This window comes from Typopeltis vanoorti, chromosome 7 (genome assembly GCF_054136105.1).
Source record: "Typopeltis vanoorti isolate ZY-2024b chromosome 7, IOZ_Tvanoo_1.0, whole genome shotgun sequence".
Classification (NCBI taxonomy): domain Eukaryota; kingdom Metazoa; phylum Arthropoda; class Arachnida; order Uropygi; family Thelyphonidae; genus Typopeltis; species Typopeltis vanoorti.
Window position 1 is genome coordinate 35936621 of NC_143555.1, and position 23380 is coordinate 35960000.

Genomic DNA, 23380 nt, shown 5'->3' on the forward strand with positions numbered 1-23380 from the left:
GGATGACAAACGCCTTAATAAATGACCTTGTCTCAGAGACTCACCCCAAACTGCTTTCTCATCGACATTCTGTATTTTACTTTTTGCTTTTTCTGTAAGACTTTTTCCTGGCTCTCCTTCACAGAACTGGACACTAGACTATTTTACTCACTTCCAACTATACATTTAAGCTTGAAACTAAAAATCAAATTCCTCCATCTCTGTTTTGCCACACTCTTTTGCTCCAAAAATGCTTTCAGTTCAAAAACATATCAACAAATTACTCCTAAATTACCACCTGGTCAACATGTGGTTCAATGATTCTGTAGGTTCCTTCGACCTCGAGGTAAAAACTAAAATAACGAATCATTTAATTTTAAGTGAAACTAAAAGTGCATATATCTATAGGCGTTTTACATTCACCTGTAAAACTGGGAACAAAGCGAGAATTTCACAAAATCTTTGTTTATAGCAAAAATCTTATATCTTATATCCATGCAAATAAAATAGCCTACATTAAATCATTCTGTACATTACTGTGAATATCAAAGAAAATTAAACACCGTGGCACTCAAATCACATTGAGCACTATGCGTACAGTGATTTAGGCACTAAACTAAACAAACTTCAATAATTTACCTCTACTTCAGCGTGTGTTGCATTCACAGTCAAATTTATTTAGGGCTGCATTTCAACTCGCAATCCTCCTTTGTTATAAATCTGTTACAGTTGCCTTTACATCCACCATAGATGAACTTCTCGCACGTGCCAGTAGTAGAGTTAAAATAGAATTGAGGTATATAGGCCCTGCAAGGGCCTGTGTCAGCGTCCAAAGAGCAAGGGGCCTTACCTGAAATTTTGAGATTAGTTAGGATTTAACTTGAAAAAATAGTTGGTATTATTCATCTTTGAAATAAAATTCAGTCCGCAATGTATTGTACTCAATTAAACTAGATAAAATATAAAAATTTATCGAGAATAGTTCATCTGGATGGACTATTCTGGACAAATACGGTAGATTAATTAACATAGGGCAATATGCCCAAAGTTAATTAAAATACCGTATTTTCATTATTGCTTGCAGTTGTTTACATGCGCAGATGATTATTATGCCCTGATATTTTCGAAGAACAGTGACATGAAAGATTAAAGAATCTATATCAAATTTTGTTTGCAACTTTGTAAAGCTGCCTCCAAACCTTTAATTTTCGCAAACCAAACAAAAATTTAACGTTATTGTTTGGAAATGAAAGAGTTCCATAACAGTCGTCTAAAATAGCCAGGAGAGTCTTATAAAACGTCATGAATACGAAAATTGGTTTCTTGGACTGAAGGTATCAGGAATATAGTCGTTTATGCTAAACCATGAACTCGCAGTGTTTGTCGAAACCTACCAAAATGGCAGACCTAGAAGTTCACCTCGACAGTTTTGTCATTGGCAGCCATACACACGACGTACTGATTTTTATTTATTTATTTTTTTGCAAAGAACAATATAGCTGTGCTCCGATTCACTGGATCTTTTTAACTTTTTTTCCTTCATGTGAAGCTGCACTTCAACATTCAGAAATTTGCGAACATTACAAAGATACAGACAAAATTGTAATCATTGCTGAATGAGGAAGAGTTTTCAGTAATCGGAGAAAATCTAGTAGGTTCGGTGTATAAATTCCGCTTACAAAGTGGGGGGGGGGAACACTTTAAAGAGAGCAGAAGCGTTAACATTACACTTTGTTTATCAACTGGAAGATTTCTGCATGTATAAGATAGATAAAGACCACAGTAATAAAATATGTCTTTCCTGTTTATAAAACCATTCGAATAATTTGCAAAACATTTAAATGAAATAAATATATTAAAGCAATGTTAATTTATTTATATAATTTTGTCGATATATCTGTCAATGATGTGCAATCGGTTTGCAATCTATTAGGTGAAAAATTAATATAAAATATATTAAACATTTATTTTGTTGTTAATTCAGATTCAAATTCACACTTACTGTCACATTTACACTGACATTCTACTAGCGATTCGAAATTATTGCCGTTTCCACAACACCCACCATACGTGAAATTTTTGCAGCAACAAGCTTCATAGTCGTAATAATAGCGAGGAAACAGAGCCAAACATGGTCCTTCAGCCATTGGCATGCGACACACATCAGCATGAACTATAAAATAGGGAAAAAAGTTTCAGTGTTAAACTTGGAAGATTATAGAGTTAAACAATTAGACCTTAAAACTAAAAGCGAATTTGTTCCGATATATATATATACCATGCAAACAAATGTACTCATCCAAGACACCCCTTCCCCATATTTTTAGTGATATGTTCCAGTAAGTCAACAGGAGTTCCATAAAGTGATTTGTGTATCCTTGTTCGATCGGAGAATATTTCCTTTCCGTGAGAACCACTCCAAGGAAGTGAAATAATAATAATAATAATAATAGGAAGGGCATTAAAAACTACTGGTTTATATATATGCATACAAACTGGGCAGAAAAGAACACACACATACTCCATTGACAGAATTGAGCCCCTTCGATTGGAAAAGACTAAGTTCGATTCGATTCTCATTGTGATGAGAAGAATCTTTATCTTGTCTCTTTAAATTAAAGGAAAACCATCATGGTTTAGTAGGGTTCTTTCTACAAAAAATTCTATCTCTCATTCTTCCCTCTCACAGGCATGTTGATCAAGAAAAAACAAGCACAATTTACAGACAAAATATATTATTGTAGTGGTGGCGGTAGATGGCGCTATGTGTAGTTGGTGAAGTGTGTGTGTGGTTCAGTGCCCTCCCGCAGTGTGTGGTTGGATTCCTTGGAGGTGTGATGTAATAATTGTAATAATAAGAAAGTATATAAAGAGCATAAACTTTTCCCTATCGAAACATCGATTAAGATTATATAACCGTAACAAGCTATGCTCAGCCAATCTAATGCACGAAGGATAGCACGAGATAAGAATGTTAGAATAAAATAAAATAAAAAAGAAATCAGAAAACATGTTTTCAAGTATTTCAGAGCTGTACTTGTTCCACATTTAGTACTATGAATATCAAATTATATTTAAATCGCTTATGTATACGCAATTATACATACGCAGTCAACAGGCAGAATTATTTGCACACGAGACCAGACTGACTGTACAATTGTTGCACTCTGAATGCTGCCAAACGTTTTTCTTAAATAGATTGGGAAAAACGAAATTGCAATCAGACAAAAAAAAATAATAAATTTACATGGAAGCATCAAAATGGTGGTTAGAAACATAAAGGATATTATTAAAGAAATATCATTTTATGGAGTTATTAAAATTAATGGAGATCAAGAATAAATAATTATCATTTAAAAATTGTGATTGGTGATGACAGCTGGAACAACAGTAAACCGAGACGTGTAATAAATTTCTGTTGAAAGGAATGAAAACCCTGCATGATCAGGACAGTCGATTATTTTTATTCAGTCAAGATTACTAGGACTACTTTTAGTCAAGTTTGTATAGCATGCATTGATGCTGGTGCATTTATAATACCACTAATTAGTAATTACTATATAACTAGTAATTATTAAGAAAATAAATAATTATTCAGATGCTTAATGGTTTTTTTTTGTTGTTGTGCAGAATTATTATTTGCAAGGAAGTTCAATCCACTTTGCATGAGCTGACACCATTCCTCTAATCCATTAGTTTTTGTGGAGTACCATAACGCAATCATAGTTATACCTTTATACATGCAACAATTAAGTGAAAGCAAAACATCTTTGGTGCGATTTATACTTACCATCGCATTCAGTCTGACATTCCTCCGTAGTACAGAAACTATTTCCATTGAAATCGCATTTACAGCATGAGAATTCCTGGCATGTGTTTGTATCGTTGTCGTAATAAAAACGGATGACACCATCATTACAGTTACCAGTTTCCGGTTTCAAAAAGCATCTTTCAGGAACAGCTGTAAGCGATAACAAAAGCTTATTAGATTCGAAAAACGAGTATCAAATTCAAGTCAACTTTCACATATCCTTATTTAATCTTTAGTCAATACTTCAATCTATTATTTAAGATTTTATGTTTGATTAAGTATGTGAATTATTGAGTACACTTCTTGGAAAGAATCCAACGTATACCATAATGTGAGGAACAAACAGCCTTGGCGCACACCTTAATAAGATGTAGGACCTCCTTTCGCTGCGATGACTGCAGCAATCCTACTGAGCATACTTTTCACAAGCGTACGATAGCAATGAATGGGAATTTTGGACCATTTTTTCCGTACGCATGTAATGTGGTCCAGGGTTGTTTTGGGGGAGACGTCCCTTGACCTCACCCGACGCTCTAGCTCATCCCACAAATGTTTAATAGGGTTGAGATCAGGGTTCTTTGGAGGCCAATCAAGTGTGGTGACATTCATGTCCACAAACCACGCAGTTACAGCAGCAACCTTACCACACAGTGCATTGTTTTGCTGAAAGAGACAATGGCCAGTTCCGTAGAAATGCCAAAAAAAAAAAAAAAAAGGAAGCACTGAATTGTCTAGAATGCTTAGATGCTTGGAGTTCAATGTTCTTGGCACCAAAGTACGAGGCAAAACCAGGAATAGCATGGCCATACCATAACATCACCACCTCCTAATACTCTCTAGATGTTTCTGTCTTGGAATTTCCTTAACAAAGTGAAGAACGAAGATTAATCAACTTTCTAATTAACTAATTATTGACTAAAATATTATCTATCCATGTGCTTCTAGGTCATCCCCGGGGTTTTTTACCAGAATCAAGCTCTCTAGTGCAAATTTAGCAAGCTTTTTGATCTAGCTTTTTTTTGACATCATCTATTTAAGTGATGCTATTTTCTTGTGTTCTAGCAATGAAGCCGATTGTCCTTCCGACATCGTCATTTGTTTCGTGTGCCACGTATGGTATCTTCAAAAAGATCCCATACACGTATCTTCAAAAGATACCATACACGGCATTATAGTGAATATATATATATATATATTAATTTAAAAAATTAAAAAAAACAATTTAATCATCAAATAATAATAATAATAACTGGTCGTAAAATGACAGCTTAGAGCAATATATATTACTAATCAGATGAAAACAATGAAAAGTACCGTACTTTGGGCTAAAATCCATAAAGAAAAAATGCAGAATATACTAAAGAAGGTGTTCATGAAGTTTCCGATTCTTGCTTCGTATACAGTGAGAGAAGATTGTAGTCAGTTATCGCCTGTGGTAATGGGATTTAATTTCCGAATCTTAAAAAAAATATTTATAATATTAGAAATGATTTATCAGCACGGTTAGTAGGAAAAGTTTAATATATATATATATATATATATATATATATATATATATATATATATATATATATATATATATATATATATATATATATATATATATATGTAGAAAGTATTTTTACCTTGGGTATAAATATGTTAAAGATACCAAGCAATTTTAAACCTGGTTTTACTCCATTTCCCAAGTAAGCAAACAGACTAAAAGTCAAGTTTGCGCCTGCAATTGATGCAAGTCTAACTGATCCCACAGGTAGTGCAGGATCAGGGCAACTCGTGGCAAAGGTGGAACAAGCTCCGATCACTAATCTTAATATTCACCCTTAATGCCAAAACACAACTCCAAGAAGGGGATGTATGATGTTTTGTATTAAAGGCAAGGGGCCACTACCCAGACCGGTTTCGACATTTATTGAGGTCTCGTCAGTGGGAGCTAGGCTAGAAATACCAAGATTTAGTAATACTGAGCTTGTAAGTATTTCGCCAAAACAAGTTACCATAAGGTGTTTTAACCTTATTAAATAAAAATCTCTGGAGGAGATATAAATGTAGAAAGTATTTTTACCTTGGTAAAAAATTTTTACTTTTTGGCATTAAGGGTGAATATTAAGATTAGTGATCGGAGCTTGTTCCACCTTTGCCACGAGTTGCCCTGATCCTGCACTACCTGTGGGATCAGTTAGACTTGCATCAATTGCAGGCGCAAACTTGACTTTTAGTCTGTTTGCTTACTTGGGAAATGGAGTAAAACCAGGTTTAAAATTGCTTGGTATCTTTAACATATTTATACCCAAGGTAAAAATACTTTCTACATTTATATATATATATATATATATATATATATGTTTAAGAATAGCTTCACTTAACGAAGCGCATTCAACAATAGCAGCTGATCGTTATTGTTAAAAACATACAACGAAACAGAAAACCGTTATTATCAGCAAGGGTAATGAAATACATATATACATATATATTATTTAATCTAAAAGCACTAAGAGTTAAATTACTAATATTTTAATCAACTGAAGGTTATTTATCATCGATAATCTCATTTCAACGAGAGTCATATTTCTATATACCTCACACGATATAAAAATCCTTAAAATACATATTTCTCTTACCTGAACAATACGTTAAACAGATGCTTTGATCGAGTGCAGAGTGTATTATGGGATTTGTTTAAGCTGTCGAAACACGTCTGTCTCTTGTGTTTTTCATGTGATTGCGTACATGTATCCCTGAAAATATGCAACGAGAAAACACCATAATGACGATATGAAGCAATGACTGTTTTCGCACTTATATTTCCAAACATGACAGACTGAAACAGTACCTCCAGTGTACAAGGACATACATTGAACACAATGCAGAGGGATGAAGCGGGCACAAGTACGACATCTACACCTTGAAGTGAAAAACCTGTTAAAATTATTTATCCAAAGTGTTCCTTTTTTTTATTTCAGCTGGTGATTCGCATAATATTTTTAATATTATGCGAATTACGCTGTTTTAATATTTTTATATTTTTGAAGTAGCCTGATGTTGTTTTAGGTCGGCATCTAATCAAAGAAATACCATAATGGAATTCTTAAAGTATGTTTAGGAATTTAAAGGTGGCATGCCTCACTTTGGCACAGGAGAGGAAGAAAATCGAGAGGAAGTAAATTATACGATTTAAATTTTATTTATTTATTTTTTTAAATAGAACTTTATCATAAATAAGCGAGATAGTGCTACAGCTGTCGTTAAATTTTTGGTTTGAATGCTAGTTTCAGACAGAGTAGACTACATTCAGTCAGCTCGAACTCAGACTAGTGCCATAGATCTGTGCGCAAAACTCCTTTCGTTTTATGTCTAGGTGAACTTCCTTATACACATTTACCTTCCCACTAATACTTCATGAATTACAGCCGAAGCAACCAAGGCAAGCCTTTATATTATGTCTGTTAACTGGTGTCTATTCAGGCAGGTTTGCCTGCTTTCAAGGATATATATATATATATATATATAATAAATAAAAACTTGAGTCAAACGCCTTGGCTTCACTGCATAAGACCTGCTATCTTTTCGTTCTACATGTAATTCGAACTATGGTAATTTTAACCCAAATCTTCTCCTCCCACAAATCACAACCATTCCTAATAAATGCTTCCCTTTGCATTAAATTGGTAAATCTGCACGTAAATATATTCTGTAGTGGTAGCACACTCAAAGTTAAAATAACATTATAGGGATTTTTTTTATTCTTTTATCTTAGTTTTTCTGAACAATATAATGGTTGCTTTCGTTTTGATACGTTTTTGTATCATAGATACAAAAGCTAATATGTAATACTTATATTCACTATAATTTTCATCTATTTATACAGTATCAACTTTGTGACTTAGGTCTAATCGGATTGATCGTTTGGAATCCATTACAAAGCTCTTTTAGTAAAAATTCCATCTTATGGTCATCCTAAGTTGACTGTTTTCTCATGTGTATTTCGTTGAGGATGAGCAGGACTAACCTTTATTCTCACAATTGTTAACTAATACCTCAAGATTTTGTTCCTTTACTTACCTCCTCCTCCTTCTCCTTCTGCCTATCAATAATTATAATTGATGGATAAATTCCTCTTGCAGAATTTGAAATATCAGTAATCATGAAATGCCAATTATAACACCATTCTTCAGTGGAAGAGTAGAAGAAAGATGACATTGTCAACGTTAACTTCAACCTGCTTAATTTCCTCATGAAATCTAAAAGCCTCTGAGTCTAATTGCTACCTAACTGCAAGAAGCAAAAAATCTGCTAACAAGTTTTATTTTCCCCAAAGAGAGAGAGAGAGAGAGGCGAGACCATTCAGCCCTAATTGAGGTCTAACCATCCCTAAGGAACAGTTATTCTCCACGCAAATCACAAAATAACTGGCTTAAGACTATGAGCGATTTTAATTGGCATTGGCATCCGGAGAGAAGAGTACGGCAGATAACCTCACGCGGTCAATAATATTATATTGTTGTCTGAAATACTTTGAGTTCTACTATCGATCTTCTTTAGATTACAAAATAAAATAAACGAGGTTTCCGGGAGGCAACCATGCTTTTCATGCCAGAGATCGACCAGGAAACCGGTAGATCGAAGAAAGGCATAGAAAAATTCCTATAACAGGCGACTAGAATCTAACTGAGAACAATCTTTCTTAGGTCTTCCGCGTACCGTTATCAATGCAAACACCATTTCCACAGAGTTTCACAGGCAGTACAAGAAGAGGCATGTCTTTCAAGAAGAGGATACTCAAAACCAAGAATTAATTACTCTTTTTACAATATCAATAACTTCAGTTTATTAAATGTTAACATCACACACGAGCTCGCCAGCACAATTTACATGATGAAATAAAAAAGTGCTATGTTGTATGTAAGCAGATATTTCCATAATATTATCAAGATATTTCATGAGCACTTTTCTACGCACATCTAAGAGAGGAATTAAAGTGTTGTTGTAGAGGATATGTTGTAGAGGTTAAGTTATATGTTTTATTAGCAGATGGACAAATAAAATCATAATGGTATACATACCAATAATTAAAAGTGTCAGAAATAATAAGCGATTGATTATTAATATGCATAACTAAAAGTATATAAATATATAATTATGTAAAGCAATAGTCAACACAGTTATATTAGTTAGACAACATCTGTTTAGTCGCCAAGGTTAGTGGAAAACATAATCTAAAATCGGAATATTTCGACTCTGAAAGACTAGTATAGCTAATAGTTGTTCAGAACATCAAGTTCCTTTAAGGAACCCAAACTGCATGAAATCTATCCATTGTAATTGTATAGATCTACGAACGATACTTAACTTTGCAAGTGATGTAATAACTACGCACCTACCTCATTTATGCTGAGGAAACTACTCAATGTCAATTTCCTAGGCATACAAACAAGCACGCGCGGGCGTGTGTGCGTACACACACACACACACACACACACACACACACACACACACACACACACACACACACACACACACACACACACACACACACACACTGTGTGTGTGTGTGCGTGCGTGCGCACACATAGATTTAATATTCATCGATAGCATTTATGAAGTAATGCTATCCATGAACGAAAATCTATCATGAAGGATAAATGCATTCATTAGTTAAGTTTCGCCTAAATGCATATGCAGAGCGTCCTATTTTTGATTATGTTTGTGGTGAGCCTTTCTGTAATGTAGGAATATCATGTTTGGTTCATGATATTAAATAAAATTCTCTCTTTTAGTATCAGTTTAGTATATATATATATATATATATATATATATATATATATATATATATATATATATATATATATATATATATATATATATATATATATATATATATATATGTATGTATGTGTGGGTGGGTGTGGGTGTGGGTGTGGGTGGGTGTGTGTGTGTATGTCAAAGATACGAAGCTATTTTAAAACTGATTTTACTCCATTTCCCAAGTAAGCAAACAGAACAAATCAAGTTTGCGCCTGCAAGTATTGCAAGTCTAGCTGATCCTACACGTAGTGCAAGACCAAGGCAACCATGAGTTGCCTTGGTTTGCTTACTTGGGAAATGGAGTAAAACCAGTTGCCTATATATATATATATATATATATATATACAGGGTGTTCGGGATAAATTTGACATATTTATAATTAATTATATTTTTCCGTAAGTTACATGTATTAACACACACTTCTCTTCATTTAAAAGTTTGGACCCTTCTTCATTCATATACAAAGTGTCAGAAAGGATGGATAGCTGGAACCCACCTGAATCATGGAAGAGAATAACTTGTATCATGATGATTCGTGCCCGCCATCAAAATAAGGATATTACGACTGCTGCCCAATGCTCCCTGAATACAGTAAAAACAATCAGGCATGAACTAGAGACTTGCAATGGTGACTACGAGGATGTAGCAAGAAGAAAGATCCCTAGCAGACGATCTGATTGCGTTCGTACAGCAGAATTCCTCGCAAATCTGCAGGAACAGGTGTTGAAGAACCCTGGCATTGGAATTCGGGCTTTGTTCGTGGAGTTGCTAACTGTAGTCAAGCCCTGGATAACAAGGGTAGCCAATGGTAGGCCGTATGTATGGCAGCAGGATTCGGCCCCTTGCCACACCTCTGGGAAAAGTCAAAAATGGTTGTCTGAAAATTTCTACGACTTCACCAGTCCAAACTCCCCAGACCTTAACCCCATGGATTATTTTGTATGGGGCGCAGTTGAAAAAGACACCAATCGCACTTCCAGTAATACAAAAGCCCAGTTAATGGATAAAATTAAAACAGTTTTTGCGGCCCTTCCCAGGGAGACTGTAGCATCAGCTTGTTCGAGGTTCCGAAGCAGAATTGAAGCTGTGATCGATGCTAATGGTGGTTATTTTGAGTAAATCTTGTTGATAGTATTGTAATTAACTCTGCCTGTAATGTTTTTTTGTCAATTCATTAAATTTAATAGATACAAAGAAGATTTTCTTTTTCCTTACGAAACTGTCAAATTTATCCCGAACACCCTGTATATATATATATATATATATATATATATATATATATATATATATATATATATATATATATATATATATATATATATATATATATATATATATATATATATATATATATATATACAGCTTTTACATACAGCTTTTACTCGGTTGTTGTACATTTGAAAAAAATATAGATTTAATAACTATAAAACCGAGATAACATATAAAGATTTTAATGATGAATACTACTAGTTTCGGCATATAGCAGCTTTTTTCAGGTATTTATAAAGGAAAAGAATACTAATAAACATTGAATTATCTAAACAAACTGGAAATTACAGGTACAAATTGCCTCACATAATCGATACATAAAAACGTTGTATTTTTAAGTTGTTCCAACTGGCGTGCCATTGTTTATTGCAACTGTGCGTGCAGGTTCACGTGAACGCCAATATTGAACAACTCAGTATGGCTATCTGGGATGTTATAACTTAAATTGTTGTTTACGTGGACCGGGTTCAGCAGGATTTCCCTTGATTCTACAATTTTCCTCTCAAACTCATCATCACAGCGAAAGATATTTTCTTTAATCAAAATCCATTTTGTTTAAAAATAAGAGTGAGGTGATTCATTTCTTTTTGTAGTTTATCTTGTTCATTTAAGAGAGAACGTGCTCTGTGTCCTAAGGTAGATATAGTTCCAAGTTTTTGTGGTGGAAAATGATGAGAAAGATTATGCAGATATCAACTGGTATGCGTAGGTTTTCTGTACATAGAGATTTTTAATCTTTCAGAGCATCGTGTAAGCATAACATCCAAGAAAGGTAAGGAGTTATTATTTTCTAGATCAGCAGTAAATTTTATATTAGGATGTTGGATGTTTAGATGATGAAGAAAATCTGTGAGAGATGTGTGCCCGTGATTCCAAATAATGAATATATCATCAACATATCTTTTCTTTTCCAAACTACAAAAATGAACTACAAAAAGAAATGAATCACCTCACTCATATTTTTAAACAAAATGGATACTCTGAAAAAACAATTAAGAAATTTCTTCTGGATCCTCCTAGGCAGTGCACAACAGAGACTATTAATTTTGAAGGTAGCATCTCCATTCCATACATTAGCACAGTCTCCAAAAAAATAGCTAAAGTCCTTAAAAAATATAATATCATGACCTTCTTCACCACCCTTCCTAAAGTCCGTTCTCTAATCAGCCATCCAAAAACTAATCATCACAATCTTAAGTACCCTGGAGTATATAAATTGTGGTGCGATTGCAATATCCCATACTTTGGACAAACTAACAAATCTATTGAACAGCGCATAAGAGAGACATCTCTTACAAAAGATCTCATGCAACTGCGTTATCCAGTCATGTTCTTTTTTCAAATAATCCTAGTGATAACCAACAAAGCCACTCCGTTTGCTGGAATAGATCAGAAAATATCTTTCGCTGTGATGATGAGTTTGAGAGGAAAATTGTAGAATCAAGGGAAATCCTGCTGAACCCGGTCCACTTAAACAACAATTTAAGTTATAACATCCCAGATAGCCATACTGCAGTTGTTCAATATTGGCGTTCACGTGAACCTGCACGCACAGTTGGAACAACTTGAAAAAATACAACGTTTTTATGTATCGATTATGTGAGGCAATTTGTACCTGTAATTTCCAGTTTGTTTAGATAATTCAATGTTTATTAGTATTCTTTTCCTTTATAAATACCTGAAGAAGGCTGCTATATGCCGAAACACGTAGTATTCATCATTAAAATCTTTATATGTTATCTCGGTTTTATAGTCATTAAATCTATATATTTTTCATATATATACTGTATATATATATATATCGTAAAACCGTAAGACAATTACTATTTTTAATTATTATAATGCACACGCGCGCGCGCTCAAAATAAGTACTCTTGAATCAGAAACTACAAAAATATGTGCAAATAATTTCTTTCATTATGTGTACAATAATTGAATTAGTCATAGAAATTCCGTTTTTAATGATATTGATTTGGCTTACTGACTTAAATGTATTGGATTAAATAATGTGTAAATTCAAACTAATGAATTCTAATTGTGCCTACTAATTGTATTAATGTTTGTATAATCCGAAGGAACAAATGTTCAGTTCTTGAATATAAAATAGTGAAATACAAACCTTTAACACTGACATGAATAATCTGCTTGACTGACGCTGGGAATTGTACACTCAAATGCAGGTCGAGCGAGATTTCAAAAGGATATCAAAATGTTGAGGCTTCTGTCATTTGAGTACTGCAAAGTTCTGTAATTAGCGAAGTTTGGATTTGAAATCAGAGAGAGAGAGAGAGAGAGAGAGAGAGAGAGAGAGAGGGGGGGGAGGTCATTGATGAAAAGGAAAAAGAGTGTGAATAAGAGTACAGAACCCCTTTGGTACCCAGCATTGATGGGGAAATCTGATGAGAGGAAGCCATCTACTATGACACGCAATGAACAAAAGTGCGGAAGCCGGAAATCCAATTACAGACTGCAGGACCGAGGCCCTTAAAATACTGAGAGCGATAGCATGGGTTTCTAGAAATCTTTCCATAGCCTATGTCCAATGGTTAGTGAGATTAGCTAGGAGGTTAGCTATAGGATGAGAACAGCGGAATACATATTGGCGATCGCTAATTAACTGATGAGTTTCCAAGTAATGAAGAATCTTGTTGTTGATAATCTTCTCCATCACTTTTGAAAGTACTGGGGTGAGAGCAATGGATTGATAATTAGATGGCTGACTTCTGTCTCCATTTTTGGGTAAAGACTGGAAGAAGGTTTACTTCTATGCTGTTTTGGGAATGCCAGTAGAATATGTAGGATTGGTCTTAATTCTGGGTCGTAAGTTTTGAGCACATCTGGAGGATGCATTCAACCAGAATGCTTATTAGTATCAAGATTAATCAGGATCTTCAGTTCTTGTAGAAATAGACAAGAAAGAGGTTGGTGTTTATTTGTTTGAAGGTTTAGCCAAAATTGATAATGCATTTACGAACTACATTTTAATCTTAATGTAGTTCTTAAATCTTGTCCATAATATTCACCTACAACCCACTAAACTATACAAGAACAAGGTTGTAATTTAGTTGTAACTCTTTCCAAGATTTTTACAAAATCCAGAGTACAATTATGAATGGATTTTAAAACGTATACCTGTAACATTGCCTTCAACTCATTAAACATTTACAAAAGATGGACTGTAACTATGCTTTACTAATTTGCAAGATACGGCTAAATTCCTTAGGACTTATTCAGAAATGCCGTTTTACTTTTCTCATCATATTCACCTTCAACTCATGCACTGTAAAATATATAAGAAATTGGCTCTAACTTAGTTGTAACACTGCAATATTTAGCCAAACATCTTTAGTATTATTCTATTCTGACATGTATTTTAAATGTGTACATAATATTCCACTTCAACATATTTAAAATATATATGAAAAACATGTAATTTAGTTGTAATACTGCAAGAATTAGCCAAATCTATAATACTCGTCTGAAGTGCATTTTATACTTGCATATAGTATTTAACTTCAAGACAGATAAAACTACAAGAATGTGGCAGTAATTTCTTTGTAATTTGCTATAACATTGTATAATTTTGCTTTAAGATTCAGCCAAAATTTATAGTAGTCTTATAAAATGGAGTTTTAAGTTTTAGCCAAAATCTATTGTAAAATTATGTAACGGATTTGATACCTAATATTCAATATTTTTCACGCATATGAAAAATATACAAGAAAGAGATTGTAATTTAATTTACACCACTTCTCAAGATTTAGTGGAAATTCATATTACCTTTATGAAATGATTTTACTACTGCACATAATATTCTTCTGAACTAATAAAAATCTATAAAAAGGCGGCTCTAATTTGGCTGGAACACTGCAAGACTGTAATTTTGCTTTAAGATTCAGCCAAAATTTATAGTAGTCTTATAAAATGGATTTTAATGTTGCACATAGTATTCACCTTCAACTCATGTAAAATATATAAGAAAAAGGCTGTTATGGAAGGCGGAGAGAGAACACGGGGGCATCCAAGGAAGTTAAGGTTGTTCTCAGTCAAGATAGGGATAAGAGCTAGATTTTTCCTCTCAGAGAGCAGTGAGTGAGTGGAATAATTTGCCCTTAAGGAGTAGTGAGTGCAGCTAGTTTAAATGAATTTAAGGGAGGGTATGATAGCTGGGTTGAATAAATTACAGCCTCCCTCGAGGGGTCCTTGACTCCATGGAGGCCTCAGATAATAATAATAATAATAATAATAATAATAATAATAATAATAATAATAATAATAATAATAATAATAAATATACAAGGAGCTGTTATTAATTTGTAGCATTTTGCAAGATTTCGCTGAAATCTACTGTACAATTTTGAAATGGGTTTTAAATTTGCACATAATGTTCAAACAATGTGCGGCTACTACAACTTCGATAAATTCTTTCCTGTGATTGGTCAGAAGGTGACACTTCCAATATGCATAATAGATATCATAAACACGGTGTCTATTCCTATGATGATCACCTATTTTGTCTATTTTACTGAGAGAATACAAATGAGGGATTCGATACAAAAAAAAAGAAAAAGTGATGGAAATCTGTTTGAGATTTTTCTAACGCTTTATTTGAAAAGGTCTAGAAATAATTCCTTTTCTGCTTTTCGGATTCGAATCCAGTTCTCTGAGTTGAAATCCTAGCAACTAATACAAATATGAAACATCAATTTCTTATAGTACATTTTGTTTTAGATTTTCTAAAAAATATGGTTGCCGTTGTTTTTATATTCCTATGGAAAGACAGGCACAGTACAATATGCAACACTTATATGCCGCTATAACTTTCATTTATTTGTTAATGCTTTATGACTATTTCGAATTGAATCTGATTTATTCTATCCTTCATATACGTCTGAATATTTTTTTCATCATTTCACATACTCTCTGGATTAAAGCGGACAGTGTGCCTGGTAACTGACGCAATTAGATTTTGTGTTTGTTCTCTGCCCTTCCATGCTCCTCTTTTTACGTGTGTGTTGTCACATATGTGTCGCCTTCCACTAATGGATGGAAATCTATATTACATTACCGCAATTAATGGCTAACGATTCTTTATCTTGTTTACATTTAATATTTCTTTTTACATAGCTTGGAAACCATGTTCGAGAGACCACGCATGGAAATTTTCAAGCTACTTCAGGCCTTAATTGCGTTAGTGGTACCACACCGGGAGATGAAATTCGTCCACACCTAAATACAAATATCCTAGACAGTCACAAATATCCATTTTCATGTTGGGAATCGAAATCACGTACTGCTGGTTGGAGAGCGGCTACATTATCCACTCGGCTAGCCAGGCTGCCTTTACATCTCCATACTGTATAGATAACAGGAACGAATCAGAATTTGGATACGACTGTATTTCTGGAACTTGAAATATTTCAAAAGATTCTGGATGTAAAGTTCAGGACACTTGAAATAGTTTTCTCTCATTGATGATGGATGTTTAGTGATTATAAGCATACGGATGATATACGTGGTTGATACAAGATTATTATTCCAACCGTACTAGAATTCATCTTATAGCTGCTGCTCTTGTTTTTGTTCAAAGTAAAATCTCCTCCTGGGAGACAGAGGAGATCACACTGATATCAATCCTGCTGAAAACATTAAGATTTCACGAGGTTACCATAATCGGTTACTGGCTATTGGTTATTGCACAGAGAAATTGTGCTAAAAGTTTCTTCAAAGACGATTTTAATAGTATATATTATGAACGATGTTTTTATAATAAATTGTGAAATGTTCGCAAATGTGTCTGTTATTTTCTATTTACTTGTCCTTACTCTCTTGTGTCAAATAATGTGTGTGTTTTCTGAACGTCGTTTGTGCATCTCTGATAAATTAAAGGGTGAAGAATTCATTTTCAAGGGGAAGACTGATTTAGCTCAAGGTCTCTTGCGCCTAACTGCTGATCTATACAAGGACCTACTGTTCGGCACCGAATGACTGCGCACGGAAGTGAAACGCCTCGCTACTCATGACGTCATACCGGTGCAAGAGCGAGCATTGGATCCTGCATCCGGATCACCGGAGATACTGCGACACCATTGATCATTACAGACAAACCCATGATTTATCTGGCGATTAGTCCGCGCTTCAATCTTGCAATTGTGGGTTAATATCGCACTGCACGACATACACTTCGATAGGGTATTGTTAGATCACAATATTGATAGTCTGGAGAATGAAAAAAAAAGTCTCAGGAGAAGTACGAAAAGAATGTGGAAATAAATTAGAGATTATGAGGAATAACGAAATGAGCTAGAACCATAGTTGGGACCCTCCTCCTTGGGCCACAACAATAGGTGCTACACATGAAAGTCAAAATAGTCAAAATAGATCAGGTAAATCTTAGGCTTCGTCTGCAGACATTCAAATTATGCTAATCATTATTTTCAGTTTTCTCTGTGTTAAAGTTAATATCAATATTTTTGCAAACTAAGAGGATTTTGGGTTAATACTACGTTCAGTTTATTGTAACTAAAACTGAAAAGTAAGCATATTTTAATACAATAATGCACCTTGGTACATGCAAGCAGTGCAATAAATAACTGTGATGTGGATTTTGAGGCGCTAAATAGTACGGAGTATTTCAATTATCGAGCTTCAGAGAGATGACAGAAATGGTCAGAGATAAAGCCAGTTGGCAAGGATTTCACAGGGCTCAACCCATCACCTGACGGATGAGAAAGAAGTAGAAATAGTAGAAATAGTATACCAGTTCTGTTCAGAAAATAGCGGACTCTTGAAAATGGTAGGCAGTGTAAACTGAATTGTCTTAAATCACACACAAACAAATCTGTGCATGCTTATCAGCACTGTTCAGTCGGTTTAAACTATGATGATCTGTGGTTGAAAAGGAATGTGTTGAATCCCCGAGTAAGGCACAAAAGACCTTTATCAGAGTTTTTCATCTGAAACTGGATTAATCAGTGTCATACGGATGCAGAGTTTCTTTCTTTCTCTGAATATTGGGGTTTTTCATCCCACAAAACAAGCACTCTATCCAGAATACACGGTATACACACACTTAGGTATTCCAAACCATATCCGACTTTATCCGATATGGTTTGGAACACCTGCAACGTGCGCTGTTTCTCTACCTGTACGCGTAAACCAAAAAGATGCACGCTAATTAATATTCAAAATATTTAATTTAAATAACAGCTATAAATCCAGATAAATACAAGCTGAAACTTAGGTACGTTTCTTTTTCTTTCTTTTACTGTGTCTTTGTTTTGAATTAGCCTAAACAAGACGCGTTAATGTATTATATTCTTTCAACCAGATGCACTTGTATAAGTTGGAATAATGTTTTGGAAGTAATTCTGAATGCAAAATGGAAAATTATATATGTTTTTCCATGTTTTAACTGAGTATAAATGAAAATTGCTGAATGAAATAGATAATTTTAATTCAACCATTTTAATTTATACTCAGTTAAAACATGTAAAAACATATATTTACACTTCGAATATTTAGTGTATTTTCAGATTTATTAATGTTATTTTGCAGACTGCCGTTTTAATCATAAAAATGATTGTTTTCAAAAAACCTACATATTCAAGTTATACACTTCAAGGAAATATTTTTGTAGTTTGAACTTTTAGTTTTAGTAAAATGATCTTCTTCACACATCTGCCATGATTTTTGCAATTTATTGCTATATTTAACAATGAATGTTGTATTCTTTGGAATAAATTAATTGCCTAGCTAAAGAAATTTAGCTAATTTTCTAATGCACGTCATATATGATTAATAATATTTACTTCTAAGAGAAATTTAGAAAATACGAAGGTATACATTAATTTCTGATATCCCTTTTGCCGCTATGTACATGAAGACAGCAGAATAAATTAGGTTTGTGTTAGTTAATTGATATTATTTCTCTTGTAAAATTTGAATAATAACCTATTTTTTGTATTAATAACACGGAATGCCCTTCACGTGTATTATTCTTCTATCGATCATAGCTTGAAAAATATATAAAATTAAATACAGACATGCAATATAAGTTTTGGCATAAATATGGAATTTATTAATCCATGATGAGAATTTTTCAAGTTGACACAACTCTTTTGAATTCGTCAAGTTGAGGTAACCATTTTTAATTTATCAAGTCGTGGCGATTTCATTCATGATCCTGAAAATATGAAAAACAACAAAAGTTAGCGGTCTTGTATAGTTAGTTATTTATTATGAATAAAACTATATATATTGCTATCATCGATATTCTTTTTCACATTTCAAGTATTTATTAAGATTATGCAGCTTTTTATCTCTCTCTCTCTCTTGCAACAAAATACTAGAGAGAGAGAGAGAGAGAACTAATAATTTCGTATACATAAAATGATACTATTTTTTTTTAAAGTCATTCATTAATAAATACGTCATCGATACATCAGGTTTACTAACCTTCGGACATCGATCTTTTTCTCAGGCTCCTGTAGATGATCAAATCTTCTTCCACTTTACTATGAATAGCGCACTGCATGCTTTTTCTCTGACCCCTCTGCACCACAAAACGTGGTGAAAAAAGTATCCTCCGAGTGCAATCAATACCTGCGCTTCTAATTAATGGCCATTCTTTATCGTGTTCAGAATCTGTTATATTCATCAGGCATTTGCCCGCCGGTATGCGGGCGAACCTTTATTCATCCTATCTACTATTTACTTTCAGGAAATAGAGGTAAATATCAACCATCAATTGTCTGCTCTTCTTCTTTACTTAATTCCTCTTGAAAATAATGGAGATTATCAATAGCTCAATTTTTTTTTACCATCTGGAGTCCACTGTGGCGAATTCCCATTGAATTCCCTTTCAGACTGAGATATAAAAAGGTTTGGATTGTGTCGTGTTGTCACTCGAAATTTCAGGGTATTTGAAAAGACCCTATAAGGCGTCTTTTCAAATACCATGAGACCATAAGGTCTCTGTTTGCCCCCTTTGAAGTTTCGATCTTCAGTTTCTTCTCTGATCACATGAGTACCTTGGTGGATGCATTCCTCTCTGGTTTCCTCAACAATGACAAAGCCAATAGCCGAGTGCTTTTTTCCACGCTGTTCCATACATTAATGACTTTTCATCACTAACATCTTATCTGTCCTAATCAGAGTACTCCATTTTTTATTCATATAAAAGACCTTGTGGTCTTGAAATGATTCGAATTTCATGATGTTTCATAACAGTATAATAAACATTACTGATCTCCATACTGTTCTATAGTCGGATGAGGACAACGCAAGTGAACTTCAGTGTTGCCACAAGACAGTCTCCTCATCTCTCTCTCTCTCTCTCTCTCTCTCTCTCTTTTTTTTTTTTATTTCTCACTCCTCTTTTCCTTCTTCTTCTTACGTAGCTTCATCAGTTTGGAGGTTAGCAATGATGGTAGGCCAGTGTGTTCGTTCGTCTGTCATCCTTTTGATCTCGTAATATCTCGTGTTACCCATCCATTTCTTTACATCATAACTTTTCCTTACCTTGCATAATACTCTTACCCACAGTTAGATTTCTCTTCTTGAGCTACACTACACCTCTAGCCTTCCCTAACACAAACTCATCACATTTATAGCCTCATGTGCCATCAAAGAAGACGCCGTGTTCTGTTCGTTCAAGGATGGAATTCTTACATTAATTCTTACATGTATCACTAATATTTCAAAATCGCTCAAAGTCAGAATATTTTTCTCACATTTCGGGCGGCGCATCCAAATTCTCTTTAAAATGATTGATACTATTCAGAAGATGATACGATACAAGTGTCATATCTTTTCTATAGGCATTTTTCCTGGAAGCTCCACAGAACGTGCTATCTTCATTCCCTGCTTACTTCCAAGTATGTAACAGTACGAACGGCTGCTACCGCATCCATTCATTATTACTGAATTCAGCTTCAGACTTACGGAATCACACAGATATATACGTTTTATGGCCATCTGTGTGTGGGGGGGGGGGCGGTCTATTCATATAAAATAGTTAATCAATCATTACTTTCCATTCTGATATTGTTATTTCTCACGAATCTAAGGAAAATTAAAATGCACAGATTAGAAAAACGAAACGGACATAGTTTTTAAATGAAATATTTTTTTAAATTATATGTCCTTCATTTATAAGATTTACATAAATCCTGAGAGCTAAGAAAAAAAAAGGAGAAGAATGAAAATTTCCCTTTAAAAGGAACTTATCTACATATAAATGTCTTGAATTTGAATTCTTGATAATTTACTTTGTATATAGTATACAAAGTAAATGGAAATGATTTGGAAATGATTTTGAAAATGAAAATGGATTTGGAAATGATTCTGCATTTTATTGCACTCTTTATTATTTCAATTTTAGATGAAAGAACAACAGCAATGCTGTATTCACAGCTTTCTTGTCCTTTCTTAAAATCAGATGCCTGCCTGCGATTCTGCCTGAATCTCATAATGGTCCGTGGATCGCCATGGACCTTTTTGGGATTTTATTCATTTTAGAAATTTTAGGCATTTTTGAACTATATAATTAGTTTAGTATAGAGTACATAAGTATAGAGTATATCTATAATATGTTGTTTCTGTGAAAATGAAATTTCACCTACCTCTGCTTGAACCATCTCTTTAACAATTTTTTTTTCAACTTTTATTCCAGTGTACATTTCATTTCGCATTCCTCCTGTGTAATGAAGTTGTTACAGTTGCCACCACACCCACCGTAGAGGAATTTGTCGCACGTGCCTATAGTCGAGTTGAAATAGTAACGAGGAACGACGGCCTTGCAAGGTCCACGGTCAGCTTCCAAAGAACACGGATTAAAATTACCTGAAAAGTACAGCGATCATGCTTTATTTTTATCGAGAAACAAATAGTTGTCGCTATTCTTTCGAATACAATTGTTTCAATTATTTTTAAATTAATTATTAAATTATAAAAGATAATTCGCCGAGATGGAGTATTTTAGATACTTAATTGAAAACTATCTGATCATTCAAGTAGCCTGTTGGAAATGATTTTGCATTTTATTGCACTCTTTATTATTACAATTTTAGATGAAAGAACAACAGCAATGCTGTATTCACAGCTTTCTTGTCCTTTCTTAAAATCAGGTGCCTGTCTGCCTACATCTCATAATGGTCCGTGGATCGCCATGGACCTTTTAGGGATTTTATTCATTTTAGAAATTTTAGGCATTTTTGAACTATATAATTAGTTTAATTACAATCATTCTCCACATACAGCACCAATATGCTCTAGGTTTTACAATTTGTTACTACGATTAATATTAAAATATTTAAAAATTTTCATTTCTTGTTAATTAAAAAATATAGATTCATACTCACTTTTACATTTACACTGACACGCTACCAAAGTCTGGAAGTTGTTGCCATTTCCACAGCACCCACCATACATGAATTCTTTGCATTCATCAGTCTTGTAGTTGTAATAATAACGGGGTATTTGTGCCCTACATGGTCCGGGATACATCTTCATGCTGCATACGTCAGCATTAACTATAAGATGTGGAAAAAGAGATTTCAGTATCACACTCTGATAGTTGTACTTTCAAAAATTATGTCTAAATGTGTTCAAGCAGATATATTTATATGAACATAATGCAGTAGTATCTGTTTATGATATTCCCACCAAAGATGTTTCCCCGTAAGTTGTTGAATACACTGGGTATTTAAAATTTTCAGTAAACTTCCTTTTTTTCTTATGTTTCCTTTGAATTACGTGGTCTCTTGAAGTAAACACTAAGTGAGTTTAAGTGTTATATGCAGTTAATCTGCTTCAGCTATTTCATATATTTGTTGTGTAGAACACTACGGTTATTGTAGACGACAATGCTTCAAACCATTTCCTATCCAGGTTTTTTTCATTTATTCATCAATAAAAATGACATTTTATTTTTCTATACTTGCATCTATTGAAAAAAATAAAAATAAAAAAGAAGGAAAGATGATTATGTAAAAATATACAAAATAATAAAAATATAAAGGAATAAAAAAACTTATCTCCCACTGCAATACTAATGTACTACAAGCTTATAATGTTTAGTGGGAAGGAGTTACATTAAAAAAAGCGTTTATATACTTATTAATAAAATAAATTAACAATTAACGTACTTTTTCAGGAGCTTTATTTTCTTCACAGATTTAAAGTCTGATCCATTATTATATTTGAATGACATATTTCATTTCAAATGAAAATAATAAACCCTTTACTTCATCTATACTTACCATCGCATGCTGTCTGGCATTCCGCCTTGGTACAGAAATTGTTCCCACTGCCTCCACATCCCTTGTATTCCCGGCATTTATTTGTACTGCTGTCGTAATAAAAGCGGGTGACTCTATTGCTGCAATTACTGGGGTCTGGTTTCTTGAAACATTTTTCAGATATAGCTGTAAAGAGATGTAAAAAAGCTACTGAATTGGCAAAGAATTCGAATAAACTTTTAATATTTGGTTATCAATATTTCATTTCCTACAT

At 33.7% G+C, this 23380-nt stretch overlaps 2 protein-coding genes across 2 annotated transcripts in view; both read right to left on the reverse strand.

Annotated features, from left to right (window-relative positions):
* Positions 1 to 653: 653 nt before the first annotated feature.
* On the reverse strand, positions 654 to 22348 carry LOC150104580 (carboxypeptidase inhibitor SmCI-like). Its single transcript, XM_090395585.1, has 5 exons — positions 22228 to 22348; positions 21545 to 21709; positions 3770 to 3940; positions 1982 to 2152; positions 654 to 829 (listed from the first exon to the last, which is right to left on the reverse strand). The coding sequence occupies exons 1-5, from the start codon at positions 22295 to 22297 to the stop codon at positions 654 to 656; spliced, it is 753 nt and encodes a 250-aa protein (XP_090251711.1). The 5' UTR covers positions 22298 to 22348.
* Positions 22349 to 22428: 80 nt separating this feature from the next.
* LOC150104581 (kunitz-type serine protease inhibitor-like) overlaps positions 22429 to 23380 on the reverse strand; it is a 2245-nt gene continuing 1293 nt past the window's right edge. The window contains exons 2-3 of the mRNA XM_090395586.1: positions 23128 to 23292; positions 22429 to 22463 (exon numbers count right to left, since the gene is read on the reverse strand). Coding sequence (XP_090251712.1) covers positions 22429 to 22463; positions 23128 to 23292 — 200 coding nt within the window. The remainder of the gene's footprint in view (positions 22464 to 23127; positions 23293 to 23380) is intronic.